At 41.3% G+C, this 22,388-nt stretch overlaps 1 protein-coding gene across 2 annotated transcripts in view; it reads right to left on the reverse strand.

Annotated features, from left to right (window-relative positions):
* The window catches only part of Nmu (neuromedin U), a 28,035-nt gene that overhangs the window by 2,762 nt on the left and 2,885 nt on the right, over positions 1 to 22,388 (reverse strand). The window contains exons 2-9 of one of the 2 annotated variants that reach the window (XM_050150162.1): positions 20,284 to 20,342; positions 13,807 to 13,854; positions 9,008 to 9,067; positions 7,592 to 7,621; positions 7,450 to 7,500; positions 5,613 to 5,681; positions 2,549 to 2,602; positions 953 to 992 (exon numbers count right to left, since the gene is read on the reverse strand). In XM_050150162.1, the coding sequence (XP_050006119.1) occupies positions 957 to 992; positions 2,549 to 2,602; positions 5,613 to 5,681; positions 7,450 to 7,500; positions 7,592 to 7,621; positions 9,008 to 9,067; positions 13,807 to 13,854; positions 20,284 to 20,342 (407 nt within the window). In that variant the 3' untranslated portion in view covers positions 953 to 956. The remainder of the gene's footprint in view (positions 1 to 952; positions 993 to 2,548; positions 2,603 to 5,612; positions 5,682 to 7,449; positions 7,501 to 7,591; positions 7,622 to 9,007; positions 9,068 to 13,806; positions 13,855 to 20,283; positions 20,343 to 22,388) is intronic. The other variant, XM_050150163.1, reaches the window with a different exon arrangement.

The following is a 22,388-nucleotide window of genomic DNA, read 5'->3' on the forward strand; positions in this document are numbered from 1 at the left end:
TTCAACATCCTTAGCCATTGGGGAAATGTATAATGACTCTTGAGATACCATCTTATATCAGGCAGAATGGCTAAGATAAAAAAAAATCACCAATGATAGCATATTCTGGAGAGGATGTGGAGTAAGAGGAACATTCCACCATTGCTGGTGGGAATGCAAACTTGTACAACCACTCTGGAAATCAGTATGGCGGTTTCTCAGAAGATTGGAAATCAACCTACTTCAGGACCCAGCAACACCCGCCACTTTTGTGGTTTCGTGCATGTCAGCCACCACCCTACCCACTGAGCTGCAATCCTAGATTTTTTTTTCTTTTTCTTTTTAAATATTTATTTATTATGTATACAATATTCTGTCTGTGTGTATGCCTGCAGGCCAGAAGAGGGTATTACAGATGGTCCAGATGGTCATGAGCCACCATGTGGTTGCTGGGAATTGAACTCAGGACCTTTGGAAGAGCAGGCAATGCTCTTAACCTCTGAGCCATCTCTCCAGCCCTGCAACCCTAGATTTATAAACATTTTTTTGAGTATGAGTTAGTTGGAAGACAGATGTACCTGACAGTGAATCCCCGGCCTGCTCCGGTGGAGCTAACTAACAGAATAGGAATGAAATCCCTGACATTTTATGACATGCACAATAAACAATGACGGGGGCATCATCTCCAAAAATCTCTTTGGATGACTTGTGTCATAGACCAAGGAATACTAGGATCAAAGCAAATCTAACCCTGAAATACCAGTACTTCCCATTCCTAAAGCCTGCATTGCCCCTACAATTGACATTTTATATATAATGTTAGTGTATATATGCAATTGAACAATAGAAGCATATATGAGTATGGTTTAATTTGTGACAAACAGAATCTTCCAAGTTGAGTTCAGTTGTGAAACACATGCTGTTTCATATTTATTTATTTATTTATTTATTTATTTATTTTTGGAACACATACCATTTTAAATGAAACCTGTTGACCTCTTCCCATTGCGTGGCTGCAAAATAATAGATCGGAAAGAAATTGTAACTAATGAGGTGAGATAATTGCCAATGAAAGAAGCCTAATAATATAAAGGAGGGTACAGTGAGGTGACCCAACAAGCTACGGACAGAACAGAAAAGGGCTCGTTGGACCTGACACCTACAGTTTCTGATTTACTAAGTCCGAGGTGGAACTTGGAAATCTATTTTTTTTACCAAGTTCTGAGACACTGCTAAAGCTGCCAGGACCATGATGAATTAGAAACTACTCTGTTTTGCATATAGGGAACCAACATTCGATAAGAAATGCTCTCAAATTTCATTTTGATGCAAACCAATGCTAACTCTCCAAAATCACGGTGTTTCATTTTGTATACTCTTGCTGTCAATCCAGTCCTGCAATCCAGTCCAGTCCATTCTCCAATGCTGACGTAAATTTTCCCACAGGAACACGACCTTGGGCCTCAGGATGAAGTTGAAAATTTTCAGCTAAATGTTTCATTAAATACATCCTGTCTAATCTCTGGTGCTCACACGTAAAGCCATCTCTGTGTCACCTCCAGTCCCCAGGTAAGATGTGTGTCCCAACTCTCATCTAAAGCAGACTTACAGAGGATGTGGTAGGATGTATACAAATAACACATCATTTAATACAAAGGACTTGAGTATCCTCTGATTTTGGTTTTTTAAAACAATCCTCCTTAGATACCAAGGGATGACTTTATAAGAAAGTCTGAGCTACTGGGCCAACAAGTTTATAATTATTGTAGACCTCTGTGTGTTTCTTTGGGACTGAACAGCTGAGGGGCCAGGCAGGACAGAAACCTCCACCAACAGTGTACCTTCTTTTAAGATATTTTCTTTTACCGTAAATCACATATATGTGTTGGTGTACGTGTGGATGCAGGTGCCCACAGAGGTCAGGGCAGAGCTCTAGATGCCCCGGAGCTGCAGTTACAGGCTGTGAGCTTCCGGAAGCAAATGCTGGGAACTGAACTCTGTAAGAGTAGTATGTGCTCTATCTTTTCATTCCCATCTATTAATACCTTCCCTAATACCTATTAGAAGTCCAGGAAACAGTTGTTGAATACATTTATTACATATCTAACTTTCTGGTTGTGCGTTAAGAAGCATGCAGAAAACATGGCTATTTAGAAGTAGATTTATATACAAATGCAAAATGATAAACCTGGTCACAAAACTATTTCTACTTGTAGTTTTTATTATTATCGAATTTTTAACAGTTTGTAAGCATAGTCACAACTCTTGCAACCTATTGGATCAAAACTCTAATAACCAATTCCTTGGCTTTTGTTTCCTTTACATAAAATATCATGAGATTAAGCTGTGAAGTAATGAATGCTATTGGAGCATTTACACATGGGGTAGTGGAAGGGAGATCAGAGACGCTCTGGTTCCAAAAACAGGGTAGTGTGAGGAATAAAATCAAATCAAGTGTCTATAAGTTCACTGCAAGACTTCATTAAGACAAGTTAATTCGGTGAACATACATTTAAAATACTTTGTTAATTTTCATTTATGTTGATCATAAAATGCCATATATACATACCCTGAATAAAAAGAATCCCCTGCTTTGACCAGCAAAAGGACTCCGGAACTCTTCCTGAAAGAAATAAGGATGGCATAACAAATTAAATAACACTAAAACAAATGTGTAGCGAAGTTCAATATTATTTTAAGTTTTCCAACTCAACGAAAGGTACCAAAGGCTTGAGTAGAGTCTTCATGCCATAGAGAGCTCTTACGTTTACACCTGAACCATTTCGACAGCCTCCAGTATCCCCAGAATGGTGTATTTAAAAATACATTCTTCATAGATTTTCTTTTAAAAATTTTGTCAAGTATATGTACATTCATCAATAAATAGAAAGAAAATGTCAGGTACGACGTATTTAAAAGTCTCTTTTTGACATTGTTCTAGAATAAAATACTCCCTTTAACAGAAGTGTTAGATGTGGTGACACGAACAGGGAAAATACAGCTGGAATTGCCGTTACAGCAAGAATAGAATACTTCTACATGGAACTCGAGGGGCAGCTTTAGCCAATGCCTTGAAAGAGGTTGTCTTAATATTATTGCATGTGCAGAACAATAATAAAAAGTGCCAAAAAGGAACAGCTGTAATACAGGCATATTACATAGCGTTACTTAAGACGCCATCCTAAACTATGGAAAGAAAATTTAACATTTTATAGTTTCTTTATAATTGACTTGTAGTGTCCTGTTTGCATTAATAATTCATGGAGATCAATAAATTTATCATTCAAAACTCTTTTCTTATAAGAAGAGTTATATTCTTTATTTTAAGAAACGACTCATTTGTATTTAAGTTAAAAAATCCTTGATTTACAGAAAATCTATCTCTAATTCCCAATATTTGTACTTAATTCTTATTTTTATTATACTCCTCAAATTACTTAAGGTTGAATCATTGGTATTTAAAATGTATGTGCAGAAACTCTGTGTTAAGGTACTTGTCTAAAAGCAGGTCCTGTGTATATTCAAGATTTAAAGAGGGCACAATGAAAATTAAATATATTAATCACTTAAAACATTCAAATGCAACACCAAAGCAAAGGTTTTCAGGATGCTGTCATCAGAGACGGAGTCCTCAAAAGCTGAAATACTTAGGAAAGGAGAGATAAAAAGGGGACTAATCAGATAGCTGTCTGCAACGACCATAGTCTCGCTCAAGCCAGAAAAGGGAGCCATGTGCTAACGGGACATAGTAATGAATACCACTCAACCTTTCCTGTGTAACTCGTGAGACTGAAATGATGTAGGCAAAATAATTATCGCTGGTTGATACAGACATTGTAGGAAATAAAGTCAAACTTTTAAAGTGTGCATTTATGTCTAGAAAACTTGATGACAATTGACTTTCTTCTTCAGTCTGAGAATTCTACCACTTGGGGGTGGAGGGCACTGGAATTGAACCTAGGGCCTCCCACATGCCAGGCTGGTGCTCTACCATCGCGCTTTAGTCCCAGCCTTGAGAATTCTACATATTTAAGGTGTCATTAAATCCCCTGTTAGATATCTCTTGAAAGTTAGCAGCAGATAGCAGTATTCAACTGAAGCTAAAATTGTGAATAACTTTGGGAGGAAATAATGATCATATAAAACATAAATTCTGGGGCATTTACTCATCTAATGGCATGCTTTTTTAAAACGTGCGTTATAAAGAGTTTAAAAATAATCAGCATCAAAGTTAAGAAAACAGCAGACCCAAATTCAGCTTTTAAATATGTAATGGTAACCATATAATAATGAAAGTAACCATCATTAAACCATAAAGGGAATATCACAATGAAGACATTCTTGTTTGTTTGTTTTGCCCAGACTAAGGGTCAGTGAACTGCATGGTCACTTCTCATACTAGACAACTCATGGACACTTATCTAACTTCCCTTTTGTTAGCTTGAGTTCTCAGAACCTGCAAAAGCCCAGCCAGGCTCCCAATAAATCAAAGGTGGTAATACTAGACCCAAAATACAAAGTCTCGCTTTAAAATGCTACCCAGGACTTCCAACATGAAAAGTGTCAGGATTATTATTCACTGACCCTGAAAAGTCCCAGTTTCTAGTTAACAGTATGTTAACTTAGTTATAGTCACCTTACCCATTAGTACTAGTTAACAGTGTGTTAGCTTATAGTCACCTTACACATTAGTACTAGTTAACAGTGTGTTAGCTTAGTTATAGTCACCTTACACATTAGTACTAGTTAACAGTGTGTTAGCTTAGTTATAGTCACCTTACACATTAGTACTAGATTTAGTACTATTTTTGCTATTCATGGGAAAAATGAAACATTGACATTTGTTTTATGATGTGTATGTTTACGATCCTTATTCTTATCAATGTTTTAACACTTGGACAAAAAAAATAATTATACCACCCTGGCTATTTGTCAGCAAGAACACAGGGGTAATAAATTTTACTTGATTGGATTGTCAATTCCTCCCTAAAGACCAAACACCCAGAAGTTCCATTTCTTAAATCAGGAAAACATTTTCTCAATGAGAGTGACATGGGAGGTCACCCAAGTTTTCCTCAATGTCCAGGGCTCGAGCTAGAAGGGGCCAGAACATGGAGAGAAAAAAAGATTGCACAACGCGATTGTGCAGGTTAACCAAGCATGTGATGGTTCGGATGTGCAATGTCTCCCAAAGGCCTTGCGCTTGGTCATCAGCCTGTGGTCCCATTGAGAGGTAGTGGGATCTTTCCAAGGCAAAGCTAGTAGAAGGACATTATGTCCCTGCATGCATTCAACTTGAAGAGAATGGGGACACTAACCTCTTCCTCCCCCACCCCGGTCACCGCAGAGTGAGAGGCTTTGGTCAACTGAACACCTTCACCACAACCACTTCCCCACAGGTAGAAAGCGATGCGGTTTATCAAGTTGACCAAAGACTGAAACCTCTAACTTGTTGAGCCCAAATACTCCATTGAAGCCATGTTTTCTCCGACACACTGTCATTGTGACAGAAAGCCGATGTGAGGGCCTCACCCTGAAGAAGGGTAGCTTACAAAAGACCAGCGCTGCAGTTAGCAGAAGGGGCTGCCCCCGAGTGGCAAAGCCAGCATGCACTTTGTGTTCCAGATGCCCACCTTGAATCTCTTCATTCTTCTCTCATGGAGCTGAGGAACGAGCTGCAGCAACGGATGCACGACAGACGACTGAGGACATGAACACACACGATGAGCACCAGGCTCTTCAGCATTGGGTAGTACGACACTTTCCTGTCTGTCTGTCTGTCTGTCTGTCTGTCTGTCTGTCTGCTTTTTACCCACTATTCTTGCCCAAGACCAGAGGACCAAAAAAGGGAGATTAAAGATATTACCCGACAGACTGTTGGAAGCCATTTAAAGAGCTGCAGTAAATAAACCAAGGAGTGGGATAGAATTTTCTAGTCCATAAACCAAGAGGTGGGGCAGGTTGCTAGTCCTACACTAAGCTCTTTGTTGTTATTTGAAGAAGCATTTTGCTGAGGGCCTCAGATCAGCTACAGCGGCAACAGGTGCATCCCCAGATGCCTCTCGGGGGGGGGGGGCAGAAAGCCGTCTATCATCTTCTACTCTTACTCAAAATAATTTGGTCCAAACGAAGGCAACTTGCCAGTATCAGTTTTCCCTTACAAACATTGCTATCTGGGTACGTATAGCACACACACCTGGAAATCTCCTTTATAAGCCAAATATTTAAAATGGAACAAGAACAAGACAAGAGGGGACAGAAAGATGACAATGTGCTGCTGGTAACAGAAAAGGTGACAAAGACACATTTCTAAAAATGAAGAGATGTATGGAAGAAAACGAAAGCGCAGCTGAGACACACAGCCACCTGATACAGCTGCACTTTCTTAAGGTCTGGGGTGAACTGAGCTTCCTTGCTAACAGTAAATTCATTTAACAAATGGATGACTGTAGATCCTAGATGATGATTATCTGCTTATGAATGCAACCTGTGCTTGCTATGTAGCTAATCTAACTTAAAACCCTCATCTGTTCACATGTAAGCTTATTCTGTGTGGTGCAAACTTCAAATAGAATCCAAGTTCACGTTTACCTTTCCAGGACATGTTTAAGACACTTTGTCCTTCTCATCCCCTAAACCGTGCACGGTAGTGGATCCCAAGCTTACAAGGACTACTTCAGACAAATAACTTCTATGTTTATTTATTTTTCTGGTGCAGAAGATAAAGCCCACGGCCTTGTTTATAGCATGCAAGGACTCTTCCTACCATGCTACAGCCCTAGCCAGTTTGTATTTTTAAAGTCTATACAAAACTGAAACTAAAATGAAATAACAAAAGCAAACAACCAAAAACGACCACCGAAACCACAGAAGTCTGATGTGACTTAAGCCTGGGTTACTCATTTCTGGGTACTCTGAGAAAACATTCTCACAATGAACATCCACCTAACGGTAATGAGCGAGAAGACATGATATTTCCAGCTGGCCACCGATCCTTGTCTTCTGAAATAATTCTTTTTAAAAGTGTCTTTGGATGACACCACATTTCTCTTCCATTAATATCACCCCAAATGATTCATTTTACTTATTTGTTTGTTCTTAGACTTCTTTTTTTTTTTTTTTTTGGTCATTGAATACAAATTGATAAAGGAGGGGTTCCTCTCTTAAATTTTTTTTTTTACTTACTACCATATATTTGGCATTTAGAGTTGTGTCCGACACAGAATTGTGAATGGGTGAATATAGGCACACACAGTTATTGACATGAAAAGTAAATATTGATTTCTATTCATTCACTCACATAGAAGCTTAGTTCTTTCCCCTTTATGCTACTAAAGAAGGAGACACTGAGCTACATCTTCAGACCCATTCATAACTTTTTGAGTAAAAAATGTGAGTTGTAGTCTCATGCTATGCTAGATAATTTTTTAAAATTAGTTTCCTCTTAAACACATGCTAGTGACTACTTACCACAATATTTGAATTTCCCGACTTCTCTGTCTTTGAATAATGAAATAAGAACTGTTAAAACAGAAAGGAGAGTTGCGTATCAAAGAGCTGCGGCTTCCTCTGTTCTTCTATAGGGTATATGTATTCAGGAAAATCACCTTACCCTCTTAGTATTATCTTTCTCATTTTGTTCCTAGTGAAGAGATATATATCATTATAACATACATTATACAACTTTATGTTACATACTTGGAAATTATGGAATGATGTAAAATTTCAAAAGTATGATGTTGTATTTCAAACATAGGACTCAAGTTCATTAAGCATCTTTTGCTCCAAAAATAAATGAAAATTTGATTAAATATTACTTATAAAAATAGACAGTGATCTTTTCTATAAAATTACTTATAGGAATAAAAACTCAAAGCATGCTCATGTTTAACAGTGATGGGATGGGAAATTATAATGCAACTGCATAATGGAGTGTCCAGAGCAAACGAATAAGCAGACAACATCAGAGTACTTTTAATTGTCATGACTAAATAAAACTATGAACTATTTTTCTGTCATAAGCTTCCCCGTAGTCGCTTGTCTCTAAAATGTCTGTGTTTTAAGGCTCATATCACTTTTTTTTGTTTCATAAATGAAACTCTTAGCACCAAAGAAAGACAATGGATAGATGTTACTGTCATTACTTTGATCTTAATTAGAAAAAAAACGCGTTTTATTACACTTTTGGAGGGGAACGTCACCACTAGAAAGAATAGATTAATTTGCCACCGAATCTGAAATTTCAGAAAACATCAATGCCTTCAAACTATCAGTTTCTTTCCTTGAGTCATTGTTTGTGGAAGGTTTGGTGGCTGCACTGTAGGGTAGGTTTGAGAGGCAATGAAATACATCATTCGGAACCCAAGGCTTTCGCCTTTAATGGGGGTGTTAGGATTTGTTCAACCTGAAGCACAGGCTAGAACTGAGGGTTAATGGTGTGTGATCTCTCAGGCTTCCATCTGCCTTCACCTAGGCCAACGCGCTCTCCTGGAAAAATCAGATAATTCAAAGCAGAAACCAGGAAACTGAAGCCATCAGAATTTTCAAACTGACATTGATAATTCTGTTGTCTGGTTTGGTTTTCCTTGTGTCTGCTTGTTTGTTTGTTTGTTTGTTTTTCCCGCTGGTGGGGTGAAAGCCGAGGCTGCACGCATGCCAGCCAAATGCTCTCCCCAGCTCTGATTTTCCGTTCTTAATGTCCTACGCTATAACAATATTCAGCAGCTTAAATTCATTCTTGTCTCCCAGTTGTACGAGTGGGTGAGACAAGACTGTATGATCATTAATTTGTTCCATCAGACCACATTTTATGCTTGAAGGAGACCCGCGATTTCCTAATTAGCTGATTATGAACTTTACCAGTATGAAGATATGAGGTATCAGAGAAAATGAAACATTTGTGTCCCAAGTCAGCGAGTCTTCTAGCTCCTGTTGACAGGCTTCCTAAATTGGGCATATTTTCTTCAAGGAGGAGGAATTTCAAGACGTTTGTTTGGTTGGCTGTTTGGCTACAGGACTTCAGTCTTACCTGAGGCTTCTGGCGGATCTCCGTCACCACACGGCAAAACTCCCTCAGTGCAGCGGATGCCTAAGGCAAACAAGAAGACACATGGGCTGGGCTTCTCTTAGCACCTGCACACAGGGTGAAGTTTAAGATGTTGGAAGCACAGTGTATTCCATCTGCACTGCAAAGAGGTCCTTACTGTGGTCCACTGAAACTCTGTAGGGGTCAATGGATTTCTCTCAAAATAATCTTTTGGCTGCTAAAACATCCTTGGGCCAGGGCGATGGCTCAGCGGGTAAGAGAGTTTGCTGGGACTGCAAGAGGACTTGAGTTCAAATCCCGAGCACCTTCACAAAACTCTCCAGCATTGGGCATGGAAACAGGTAGATCCTGGGAGGGTGCTGACCCATCAGTCTAGATACAGGGACAAACTCAGGCTCTATAAGGTCCTCATCTCAGCAAACACGGTGGAGAGGGATGCTGGAAGATGCATGGTGTCTTCTTATGGCCTCTGCTCGGGTGGACATGGGTGTGCATTCCCATGTACACGCACACACACACACACACACACACACACACACGTATGCACGCGTACTTGAGCACACGTACAAGAAGCAAACAAACAAAACCCTCTTTCTTTCCTTGCAGCAGCCATGCACCGATTGAGGCTTTCGCTGTGGTCCTGTTCCATAGCTCTCAACACTCGCTGAGAGATCATGGAACCCTATGACTAAGACAACCTGGGTCGTGCCAGCAAGGGATTAATCCTCCCTCCCGGCTTGTGATGGAGTGCGTGCGCATGCCAAAGCTGTGAGCCTCACACAGCATTACTCATTCCTGGCTAATTTGAAAATCCTGCCATTGCTCTCAAACAATGGGAACCGAAGGACGAGAAGTCGTGCGTGGTGCCCCTAATCTGGGTGCCTCCCTTTCCAGGTTGCTGACTGCACGTCCCAGGATCAGGTTTGTCAAAGCATCAGAGCGCAGAATTAGGACAGGAATCCTGTGGTTGGTAGCCAGCTGGGCGTGGTAAGGAGTGGCACAAATGGACAAGCAGGGGCAAACCCTGCCGTGCACAGGACCTAGCAGAGTCGCCCCGTGAGCCACGGGGTCCTTATAGGTTCCTTTCTGGAGTAACATAAAGCTGGGGCAGCGTGACCGTGGTGCAAGTGAAAGAGCCTGGAACTAGACAACAGTGCGGATCCCATTTCTACCCCACACCGTGTTACTGCAGGCTGGTTACTTAATCTCTTTACACCTCAGTTTCTTCAGCCAGAAATCTGGGGTGACGTCACTGCAGGAAGTTCCTGGAAGGATTAAAAGCAGGAAACGCTCCGGTTTAATTTCCGGTGGCAGGTACTCTCAGTTTAGAAAAGATGGCTCCATGTTGTCTGTCAGTATTCTCACCCAGTGGACCTGGCGGGACTGTCTGTGCTCAGAAACACAGTTAGAGCCACTGTGCTGAAGGTCTGCTTTTATCTTCCTCCTGCTGTCTGTTTGCTTTCCAGGTAAATCGTTGGGATATATATATTAACACAACACGGACCATATGGATACATGGTGTTTCAATGCGTTAGAAAATACTCTCCTGCACATAATTTCCATTCCGTTCTGAAAACGTATGAACAGGGGACACAGGACAGCAATTGGCACTTTTTGTATAGAGGAAATGAGGTCCCACCCGATTGTCACTTGCCCGGTACCTTAGGAAGTTGTAGTTGACTGTGTGGCCTTCTACTTAGTGATACACCTTGGTGGTCTCAGCAATGCCTGCTGATTCTATAGTTTGGAGTTAACTATTTTTCAGTTGTTTTATGGTGCTGGGGTTATCACATAAAGGCCTGCTGGGTTGGTGCTCTCCCACTGAGGCCCAGTCCCCGGCTATCGGGAGTGGAATGACGGAAGTCCACAGTGTGGCCTGCCCTTCCTTGCCTGTTCCTTTCAGGCCACTCCCGGAGAATCTGGTAATAAAAGCCCTAAAGTTCTTATTTCAAATAGCCCATATGGAAATGCAGTAAAATCCAAAATAACAAAAGGGAAATACTTAGCTATGTCCCATGTCAAAGAGGCATTTCAATCAAAGAAGACTGTATTTACATGCGTAGGTTGTAATCGCTCCTTAAGAAACCATGGCTGGGTTCACCTTCTTACTTAGCTTCTCTAGGATAACGAATCATTGGCTCAATGTCCTTTATTTATGGCTAAAAACCAATTATGAGTGAGTACATCTCATGTTCATCTTTTTGGGTCTGGGTTACCTCACTCAGGATAGTGTTTTCTATTTCCATCCATTTGCATGCAAAATTCAAGAAGTCATTGTTTTTTACTGCTGAGTAGTACTCTAATATGTATATATTCCACACTTTCTTCATCCATTCTTCCGTGGAAGGGCATCTAGGTTGTTTCCAGGTTCTGGCTATTGCAAATAATGCTGCTATGAACATAGTTGAACAAATACTTTTGTAGTATGATAGGGCATCTCTTGGGTATATTCCCAAGATGAGACTTGGCAATAACACTGACGTTTGAAAGGAAACACTTAAAAATAGATGCATTTGCTCTAGCTCCTCTCTGTAAGAAGCCATTGTTCTCAACAATTCTTAAATGACTTTTATACATGGGATAGGTGATATTTTATCTTGTATTTATGGGTCTTAAATTTTTATTTGGAAAAACATCTTGACACACTATTCAAATTAGTCACATTGTTAATAAGAGTTAATGTGGAATTCATATTTAAAGTATTGAAATGTATTATAAACGTTATAGATGTAAATGACAGAGACAGCACACCTGCCAGGCTCTTGTTAATGGGAGGCCTTCCCATTAAGGGGAGGACAGGAGAGAAGCAGATGTGAGGAGGGGGAGGGGAGTCAGAGGAGAGAAGGGAGAGGAAACGGCAGTCAGGATGTAAAATAAATGAAAAAAAAAAATGAGTTAATTTTAAAAAGGTGCCCAGAAATGAAGTTCAATAAAGAGTTAACTTGTGGAGCTGGGGCAATGGCCCAGTGCTTAAAGAGACAGCTGCATGAGTGTGGGGGCAGAGTTTGGATCTTATGCAAAGGCAGGGTGGGTGTGTTAGCCCCATTTCAGCCTCAGAAGGTGGAGCTGGGATCCCTAGAGCTGGCTAGCAAGACTGGCCATATAGGCAAGGTCTGGGTTTGATTGACAGACCCTACTCCAGTGAATAAGGTGGGAAGGGAATGAAAGATGATTTCTGACATTAATCTGGAACCTTCACATGCATAGCACACAAGTACAGTGTACAGTGTACATCCTCACATAGAGTGTGTCCACATACATGCACACATACATACATATATACAATATATATATGCATGCACTACACACATACACATACAGAGAGAGACACACACACACACAGATACACACATACACACACATATATACCATAAATAGAAAAGGACTAAGTTAGTTTATGTTGATAAAGTTTAAACAAGTGATTAAAAATGTATCCAGTAGGCACTGTGGATATGAAACTAATGCTGTTCCTGAATTATAAGGTCAGCACAAAGGCTTCCATGCTAATATCTATCACACGTCACTCACCTGACAGTGCTTCTTGTGGTTTGAATACGTCTCCCAGAGACTCACACGTATGAACACTGGGTCCCCAGTTTGTGGCACTTGGGGGAATCTGTGGAGCCTTTGGGAGGTGGCGTTTTGGTTGGAGGAAGTAAATCACAGCAGATGGGCCTTGAGGTTTTATAGCCTGGCACCACTTCCTGTCACTGCCTGCTTCCTGTGTACTGATACAATGCGGCAGGTCAGCCTGCAGCTCCTGCCGCCATGCTCCTCCTGCCCTGACGGACTGTATTCCCCCAGCCATGAGCCATATAATAAACCTTTTAGCTCCTCGCTGTTTGTTGGGATGCTTTTTCACAGCAGAGAGAGAGTAACTAAGGCAAAAATTGGAGTTGAAAACAAGAATTTGAAATACTGTTCCCTGCCCTCTGCCCAACCCCACGCAAATGCCTCTAACTTCTGGCAGGGAAATCTCTGCAGCTGGGAAACAGCATTACACAAGGCTGCATCTCCACTCCTGCCCTATGGAGAACCATATAAATGGTCACTTAGCCTGGGCCAGAGGATGTGGATGAGGTGCACACGTTTCTGTCAAAGACCCTGGAGGCACTGAATCCGAAAACAGAGTCAGTAAGGTGAAGTCTGGGTCCTTGCACTCAGACCTGCAGACGGAAGCAGCAGCAGCCAGTAAAATCTGGATAGAGATAGCACACTTGTCTCCCTGCAGAGGGGGTAGACTGGCACTCCCCTCACCCTCCTCCTATGAGAAAAGAAGAAAGCTACCTCCCGGGTAGCTGGAAGCAGGAGAGTGGGCATGTGCAGTTCAGCCTTTGGTCAGCTGTCCTTGTGCAGTATCCGCCTCAGCTCTGGTGGGAGACTCAGGGACACTGGCTAAGCCCTCCCAGAAAGCTTGGTTCTGGTCCTAGATCTATAACAATAGTGAAACTGGCATTTTAATAACTGTTCCAATGGGTTTCAAACTCACTCGGGAGCAAGATATCAGCTCTCTGGATAGAGCAGTAGGTATGGCTTTTTTTAAAGCACAATTTGATTTTGAAATTAGCATTTTGATAGTCCTCGATTTCCATAATAAATTTATTTTACTTAAAAATAAAAGGTTACCCTTTTCAAACAGAAGCCCATGGTCCTGATATTACCTGAAGGTAATGCACTAATATCGACTGTGACAAGTCTCAGTGCGTCTGAGGGAGAAATGGAGGTTTTTAAGCAGCAGCCAATGCCCACGTTATTACGTTAACACCACCAGATGAAATTACCTCAGCTTGGGAGTCAATAGAGAGAAAGGATGAGCAAGCTTCATGCACCTGCAGGAAACAAAGACCTCAGTTATTTTTGTGGAGGAGACTGTTCGTTCATTTCCCGACTGCACAGACCCAAATAATCACACAGAAACTATATTAATCACAATACTATTTGGCCAATAGCTTAGCCATATTCCTTGCTAGTGCTTACATTTTGAATTAACCCGTTTGTATTAATCTATGTATTGCCACGAGGCTGTGACCTATCAGGAAGGTTCCACCTGGTGTCTGTCAGTAGTTACATGGCGTCCCCCTGATTCCACTTACACTCTTTTTCCTGCCTGGCTTTAGTCTGCTAAGCCATTGGCCGATACAGCTTTATTCATCAACCAATAAAAGCAACACATATAGAGAAGGACATCCCACATCAAGTTATACCCTAGAAATAGAAGAGACCCAAACATAAAGCAGACTTCACGGAGTTATCACATATACAGACAGCAATCAAAGAGCCATGGCAGCCTTGACCCCCGAGTTCAGAGAAGAGGCAACTCTACAGCCTTATAAGAAAGTCCTGGGTGCTAAGAGTGGTAGTGTATGCCCATGATCCCATCTCTGCGGCAGGGGGATTGCTGTAAGTTAGATGCCAGCTTGGACTACACAGTAGATTGAAGGCTGGGATGCACAGTAAAACCCTGCAGAAAGGAAAGAAAGAGATGGAGGAAAAGAAGAAAGGCGGAAGGGGGGATGTGAAGGAACAAAGGGAGAGAAAGGAAGTCCTAGAATTGGGAGCTGTCCAAGATTCCTCCCCAGCCACTAGGATCTATGTCCCCAGTAACAGCTGATAGAGACCATCAGAGTGTTTGATGCAAAGAGTCCTGAAATCACTCAGCCTGAGCAACCTGACAACATGACCAAAAAAAAAAAAAAAAAAAAAAAAAAAAAGACCTCAAAATGGAACGCCGTTGGTTGCTGTACAGATCTGCATTCGACATGCCTCTGATGTCATCTCACTTAGCCTGATAACTGCATGACACACAGCATATAGGGAAACTCTTAGGCCAACAGAAGCCACAGGTCTCCATCTCCCAAGGAATGCTTACGCGACTGTGGCTGGCAGCTGCTGTTCTCAGCCTTTATCCTAAGGAGAAAATGTTAGCGGTCTTACACTGTAGCGCACAAGCTGCCTCAGACAGCGCGGGCCTAGGAGCCCAGCACTTGGGAGGCTGAGGCAGGAGGATCGAACGTTCTAGACGAGCTTAGACTACCTAGAGAGACTGTTATAAACAAGAAGAATAAAATAAAGCAGCGATTTATAGGAATCATAAAAAGCTGTGCTGGCAAGTTAAGCCCGAAGCTGTGTTTATGGCATGGATGTCTTTGGTGGCCTTTCAAAACAGGGCCAGAAAAACTAATAGCACCAATGCTTGGGGTGTCTGGAGTGGTTTCAGTTAAATCTTCTTTATGGCACGACATCACAGAGCCCCTTCCTGTGACAGAATTCTTTATTGGTCTACGTAATTGAAATTGTATTCTCACACCAGACCAAGAGGGGTAGTTATGCTCCTCAACTTAACTTCTTAAGCTCTCTGTTGCTTCTAAGTTGACAGCCTCTTGAAATATAAGATTTTTGAGCTTAGGGAATAGAAAGAGCACAAGCCAGTGCAGAAAAGCATGATCTCATATCTGCCACAGCTCACAGAACACATCACCTGGCAAGCCACAGGTATGTGAGGAATATTTAGAAATTGTGTCATGTACCTGCTCCCACTTACACACACACACACACACACACACACACAGACTTTTGAGTCAAGAGTTACATTGTCTTTAACTTGATCAGAATAAATATTAAATAAAAGTTCTTGAATTGAATTTTGAAAGACAGAAATGCAAGAAGAAGAAGAAGAAGAAGAAGAAGAAGAAGAAGAAGAAGAAGAAGAAGAAGAAGAAGAAGAAGAAGAAGAAGAAGAAGAAGAAGAAGAAGAAGAAGAAGAAGAAGAAGAAGAAGAAGAAGTTAACTGAAGGGTGAGCTGAAAAGACAATGCTCCCTGAAGCTGTATTGACTGGTGCACAATGCTGTCATCTCCAAATACACGGTCTTTGCTTTGGTAGACTGGGAGGAAATGGCTTCTGAAGTGTTCATTGGCGCAGAGAGGCATCGAACCTGCCACTGCACACCCAGGGGGACTGTTGGGTAATCCTGGTACAGTAATTGTCTGCTACCACACTTGGCTAGCATGGTAAATCCTTTAAATATGTTTTTCTCTAAAAGAAGGACAATGTCGTCACAGTCACTCCCCGCCTGCAAACCATGCTGCCCCAAATCTGTGAAGTGGCATGTGCACAGGAACAGGCAGCCTGGAACCTCTGCTAGCTCACTGGTGCATCAAGCTGCTTAAATAAAAACACCGGAAACTTCACAAACCTAATGAACCCAATTAGGAGAGTATTGTAAAGCTCTGGTCTTTTTTCCTCGTTCACTGGGAAGGGGACAGCAGCTGCATTCACTGCCTCGCCATTTGGGTAAGCATTTGCCAGCTTTCCTCAGCTGACGGCTCCAGTGCTTAGCAGCGTTGGTGAATCTGTCGGAAATGGACAGGCTTTTGCACATGGCTGGAGAAGCACATACTTCCAGTGTCTGGGCCACTCTGTAATGTAAAAGCTTCCAACAGATAAAAAAAGCTGTCTTTTGTGTTCTTAGCGGGTCACTTTCTGTGCACTGTTGTTGGGATTTTGTTTTCTTTGGGAGAAGAGCTACAGGCTCTTACTGTGTAGCCCAGAATGGCTTTGAAATCGCCTCTTGAATACTGGTACTACAATTGCATGCTACCATACTTGGGAGCATGTTATTAATTTATTTAACTTTCCTGTTAAAGAAGGTCAATGTTTTCATAGCCACCTTTCTTTCTTTCAAAGCTATTCCCAAAAGAGATCATTTCATGCTAAAATACATTTCTATATTGTACATTAGTAGGAATTATTTCAATGATTCACCTTGCTTTCTGTTCTCCCCATGTTCTTTGATGACCTAGTGGAGCAGAGACCCTTCTAAGACACTTTATGAATATCTGTTCTGCTAAAGACTGTTCGGTACCCTGTTCTTATCATTTCTTTGTCTTCTTACCTAATGTACTTTGTTGGGGGTGGGGGAGGGCTTAGTGACAGAAAGATTTCTCAGCTTGACGCACATATAATCGTCAGCCTTCTTTGTAATATCTCCTTCTGTTATTCTCACTCCATCCTCTCATAGACAACTCTTCTAATGTATTTGGCATGCACCTTTCATTTGTAAATATTCTTGTAAAATCTGTTTTGCCTGCATGCATGGAAATTCCTTAAGATTTTTCATTTATTTTCTACTTAATATACTACTTAGAGATCTCACCATGATGCTAAGTGTGCATCTATTATGTGACCTCTACCTGTTGCATAGCCTTCTAGACTGTGCGTAGTAACCTATTGCTGATCCACTTCCCAGGGACGGACAGACACTGGGTCCCATCTAATTCTTTCTACTGCAAACAGACTGCAGCTAGTCTCCTTGCACAGTTCTTTAGGCATCTTCCTGTGAAAAACTTGCTGGGGGCTCTCTTCCCAGGGGAGGAAGTGCTGGAGCATCTGAAATTCTGTTGGAGTTTTCGCTGATCCTCATGCATCTCTCCTATTCCTCTATGATCTTTTATGTTTAGCTCTTTAATTCCCCTCTTGTCATCTTTGTACAGAGTGTTGGTTTTATGTCTCTCAATACAGTGGATCCGTTTCAACCTGTTCTTCTCTTTCTCGAACTCACAGTATTGTTTATGTGTGTGTTCATTCCGCCTTTGGTCTGGCTTCCTCCAGAAACAGACTTTTTAGACAATGGTGTAGCTGGGGCTATAACTCGGGAGTAGAACACTTGTCTCACATGCCGAATTCTCTGGGTTGGATCCCCAAATGCCACAGTCAATAAATCAGCAAACAGAGTGGAAGAAAGGAAAACAGGAGAGGCTAGATTGCAAGTGTGTCTTTTTAGGTGTGAAGTTCAAGCATCAGCAGAAGCACAAAGAAGGGAAACTGAGGTGAAAAGAAATTTATAAGGGATCGTCATCATGACTGACTGGGTTCTGTCTGTCTGGGGAGTCTGGACGGGAGTGCAGAATAGGTTGCTGCCGGCCACGCTGAGGGAGTTAAGTGGGCAAAAGTAATTTCCTATGTGAGTGCTGCCCTCCATGGTGTGGTGGTTTGGGGGGCAGACTGTGGTTTTGCCAACACCTGCAGAACAAGCAGAATCACAGAGGCTTTTTGATAAGAAATTAGCTGGAAGACCTGGGACGGCAGCTGTCAAAGGCTGGACTTTCCAAGTCCTAATTTTTACTCCAGGACTTCATGCCTTTATTTTTGGGTCCTCATATGACTTTTCCAAGTTGTCATTTTATAGGCATCTTCATAAGTAGGAACAGGCAGTTCTCGCCCTTAAGCTCCCTGTGTTTAAAATGTCATCTGGATTTGTAGACATTTAGTTTCTCGTGTCAATGTTAGGTTAAATTTAGATGTTCCTTTCAAAAAGTAAGTGGAATTATTCTAAATCAAACCACACTGATAGTATGGACTTTGCTTTGACTAATTCGTGGAAGATTGGGTATTTTTATCATGGTGAATGACTTATACTGAGTCCTGTGGGCAAAGCAATTGTCCCAAAAGGGTTTAAGCTGAATCCCCCAACACTCACATAAAAAGTCACCACGCTTGAAATCAGTATTGGGAAAGCAGAGACAGAAGGTATCACGGGACTCATTGATCAGTCAGTTTAGCCTAACCTGTGAACTCCAGATCCTAGTGAGAGACCCTGTCTCACACACACACACACACACACACACACACACACACACACACACACACATACGACAGACAGCTCCTAAAAATAACCTGCAACACATAATTGTTCCATCGATGTCTCTCCTTCTAGTCACATACTTAGCTTTTAATATAATTTATTTTTCCCTCTATAAATGTACTGTGTGTTTATCACCTATTGGTTTTTGTTGCCATTGTGGATGACACACAATTGTCTCTAAGTATCTGTAGGGATTGGCTCCAGCACCCCTGAGAATACTAAAATCCATGGGCGCTCAAGTTCATTATATAAAGCAGTGTAATACTTGAATATAGTCTACATTCTCCTGTATTCTTTAAGTCATCTCTAAACTATTTGTAATCTGCAACACAATGTGAATGCAACGTAGACCAGGCTGACCTAGGACTCACTGAGAGCCGCCTGACTCTGCCTTCCAAGTGCTCGGAGTAAGGCGTGTGCCACCATGTGGGCGCTATGTGGGAGGTCACTATACTGAAGTGTTTGGGAAATGATAACCGAAAGAGCCTGGGTACACTTAGAAAGGCTACAGCTTTTCAGCCCTAAATATTTTCAACCCCTAGTTGGTTGAGTCTGTAGCTGTAGAACTAACTCATGGATTCAGAGAGCCAATTATATCTTAAACTATATTGTTGTATTACTTTCTTCTAGGCAAAGGAAATGTTAATGATCTTCCACATTGGTATTATACCCCCAGATCCTGTGAGCTCTTGTACTAGTTCTTACATCTAAACATCAAGATACTTAACTAATGCAATTCTTCACCATCACAGAGAGCAGGAAGAAAAGGACCATTGCTTATCTCAAATGAACTCAGACAAAGTATTTGATTAAGCTAGAAGTTGAAGACGGACACACCTCTTAGTGAGACAGAGAAAGAGAAGAAGTTCCTTGGCTAGGTAAATGGCAGACGTGTGCACTTTAGTGAAAAGTTTTCTTTTATAGAGAAACATATGACACATTGACAGTGTAAGAAAAAAACGGGCTTTGGTCATTGACACAAGAAAGGAACTCTTACTTGAGGACATGTTAAAGATGGATCATTTCACACCTACATATATCATGTGTTATGTTCTGATTGAAGCCCCAACATCCCTCCCCTTCCCCATCCCTCCACCACTTTCTCCTTAATAAATAACTATTCCTAAATCTTTAGCTAATAGAATACAAATTCAATCTGAGAATCCATGTCTGTAAGTGGTATATTTTGGCAAGTTCATATTGATTATAATTACTCTGTTTTTAAAGCTTTTTTCTGCCTTCTAAGCTTTACCATTTGCTGTATTATTTTCTTTTACCTTTCTCTCTATTTTAGAATTTCCTGAGATAGTATCTTGATGTTCATATATCTACATATATGTATGAATCTATAGATCAGGCTGGCCTTAAACTCATTATGTGTCTCTGTTCAGTCTCAAACTTACAGGAATCTTCCTGCCTCAGTCTCCCAACTATAGGTGTGCTTCACCGTATCTGACTCTTTTATTTGAAGAAAACACTCTTAATTATTATGATGTCACAGTGTTTGTAAAATTACAGTTTTTTCCCCAAGTTCGATTGCACTATTTCACTTTGCCATAGTAATTCTAAAGAAGAATGAAATCTTCACCAATTTTTATAAGGATAATTTTTTTTACCTTATTCCACAATTGTAGTTCTTGCTCTGGCTGTAATCTTTGAGTTGGTATTGGAGCACCTAAAGATAAAGTTTTGAATACATTAATGTTACTATATTATATTTTTCTCAAATCAGTTATTCCTATGCGACTCCTTTCCAGAATCCATTTGTCATTTCTTGCTATAAATTACTGCTAAGCTAATTCAACTAGATATGTCAGCATTTGACCTTACATAAAAACCATAATTATGAAAGAAACCCCAATAACACAGTGGAGATAGTACTTTCAAGAATGAATTACCCATATCTTTACATAAAAGCATATCTGAATACTCATAGCAGCTTTTTCAATTGACCTGAAAGAGGAAACAATCCAATAACATATGAAAAGCTGTGATAAACATTTCAAATACATCATTCCTTAGTCCTCATATCATATTATTTAAGTTATAGTAATTGGTTGCAATTAGCTACATTTTCTGTGCTGTTGATCGGATTCTGGTACGAGCATGCATGTGTGTATGTGTGCTGGGACTCAAACCAACAGCCATGAGCATACTAGGCCTTTTACTAACGATGCCCAGTCCTTTCTGTGGTAGTTGTTTTAGAAATAACTTAGAAGCATCATACAGAGAGTTGATTGCATTCAGAACCTGGTGGAACCCCTTCTCATGGAAAAACCCTTCACACAGTGATACATTTCTCACCATACCACAAACATACAGCACTGTTTTCTCATGAGCCGTATTCTGAGCTCTTTCTGCCTGCAGGAAAGGATGAATCTGTGATATCACATCTTCTTATAAAGTCTAAAGTCTCTGGAGATCTTCCTGAGAGAGACTCTGTTTGACAGGCACTTCTGTGATTTAGTCATCTTTATTTTATATGTTTGAGTGTTTGCCTGCATGTATGCATGTGCACTATGTGCATGCCTTGTGTCTGAGAAGTCCAGAAGAGAGCATTGGATCCCATGGGCAGTTGCAAGGTCCCATGTGAGTGCGTGGGAAGAGAACCCAGGTCTTCTGCGTGAGCAGCACATGTTTTTAACCACTCAGCCATCTCTCCAACCCCAGCATTTTGGTGTGAAGAATAAAGTTTTCCATTCCTAGCCCTTATCAACTCAGGACAAAGTGAAATTCCAACTCAGCTACCCTGCAGTAGGCAAGACTTCCTCACCGAGACCATAGGGACTTTGACTCCTTCCAAATCCCAGGCTCCCAGGAGCCACTTAGAAATTGCCATTGTGCTTAACCACTTCTATCAAAATCAAAAATGGGTGCTTTGTGGCCCTTCTACAAAACACATGAAGTACAGTCTCGGGGTAAGGAAGGTGTAGAACCTAAAGCATTGCTTTTCTCTCCTCTTTTCTAGAATTGATATGATGTTTCCCTAAGTCCTTGGTGTGTTATTCCAGTTTCTGCTGGGCAAACTATAAGGAAAGAAGCTTCACAGTTTTGGAAACTGAGCGTCTAAGCTCCAGCCTCTGGTGAGAGACTCAAGGTGGATAGAGGATCTGTTAGATCAGTGGTTCTCATCCTCCTGATGCTGTGATCCTTTAATAAAGTCCCTCATGTTGTGGTCACCCTCAACCATAAAATTATTTTCAATGACACTTCATAACTGTAATTTTGCTACTGTTATGAATCGCAATGTAAATATTTTGGGAGACTGAGGTTTGTCAAAGGGGTCATGATCCAAAGGTTGAGAACCACTGTGGTAGAGTGATTGTGTAATGAGAGAGACAGCCAGAGGGCAGGGAGGGGCCAGTCTCAATCTCATAACAACCCACTCTCCAATCTTCCAGAGTCGCAAGGGAACTCCTTTAATCCCTTCTCAGGCAGACTAACACACCCTTCTAGTCTCCCAGTGCCCCACTAACCCCAATTCACAAAGGCTCATCATCTCTCAGTGTTACCACACCGAGAACGACTCCGGAAGGTACGCTCAATCCCTGTCACCTGGGACGTGGACTGTCAGGACTGGCAGAAGCTGGCACTTGCACTACGCTCCACATTTTCCAAATCAACACCGCTCTTTCCTTCTAGGTCATAAAAATGGCAGCTTCTGCTCATTTTCACTCACGTATTTCTACTTAAGCACTGTGTACCAAAACAGATCTGATTA

The sequence above is a fragment of the Alexandromys fortis genome, unplaced genomic scaffold, assembly GCF_014885135.2.
Source record: "Alexandromys fortis isolate MF-2015 unplaced genomic scaffold, M_Fortis_MF-2015_v1.1 scaffold_0, whole genome shotgun sequence".
In the NCBI taxonomy this organism is placed as follows: domain Eukaryota; kingdom Metazoa; phylum Chordata; class Mammalia; order Rodentia; family Cricetidae; genus Alexandromys; species Alexandromys fortis.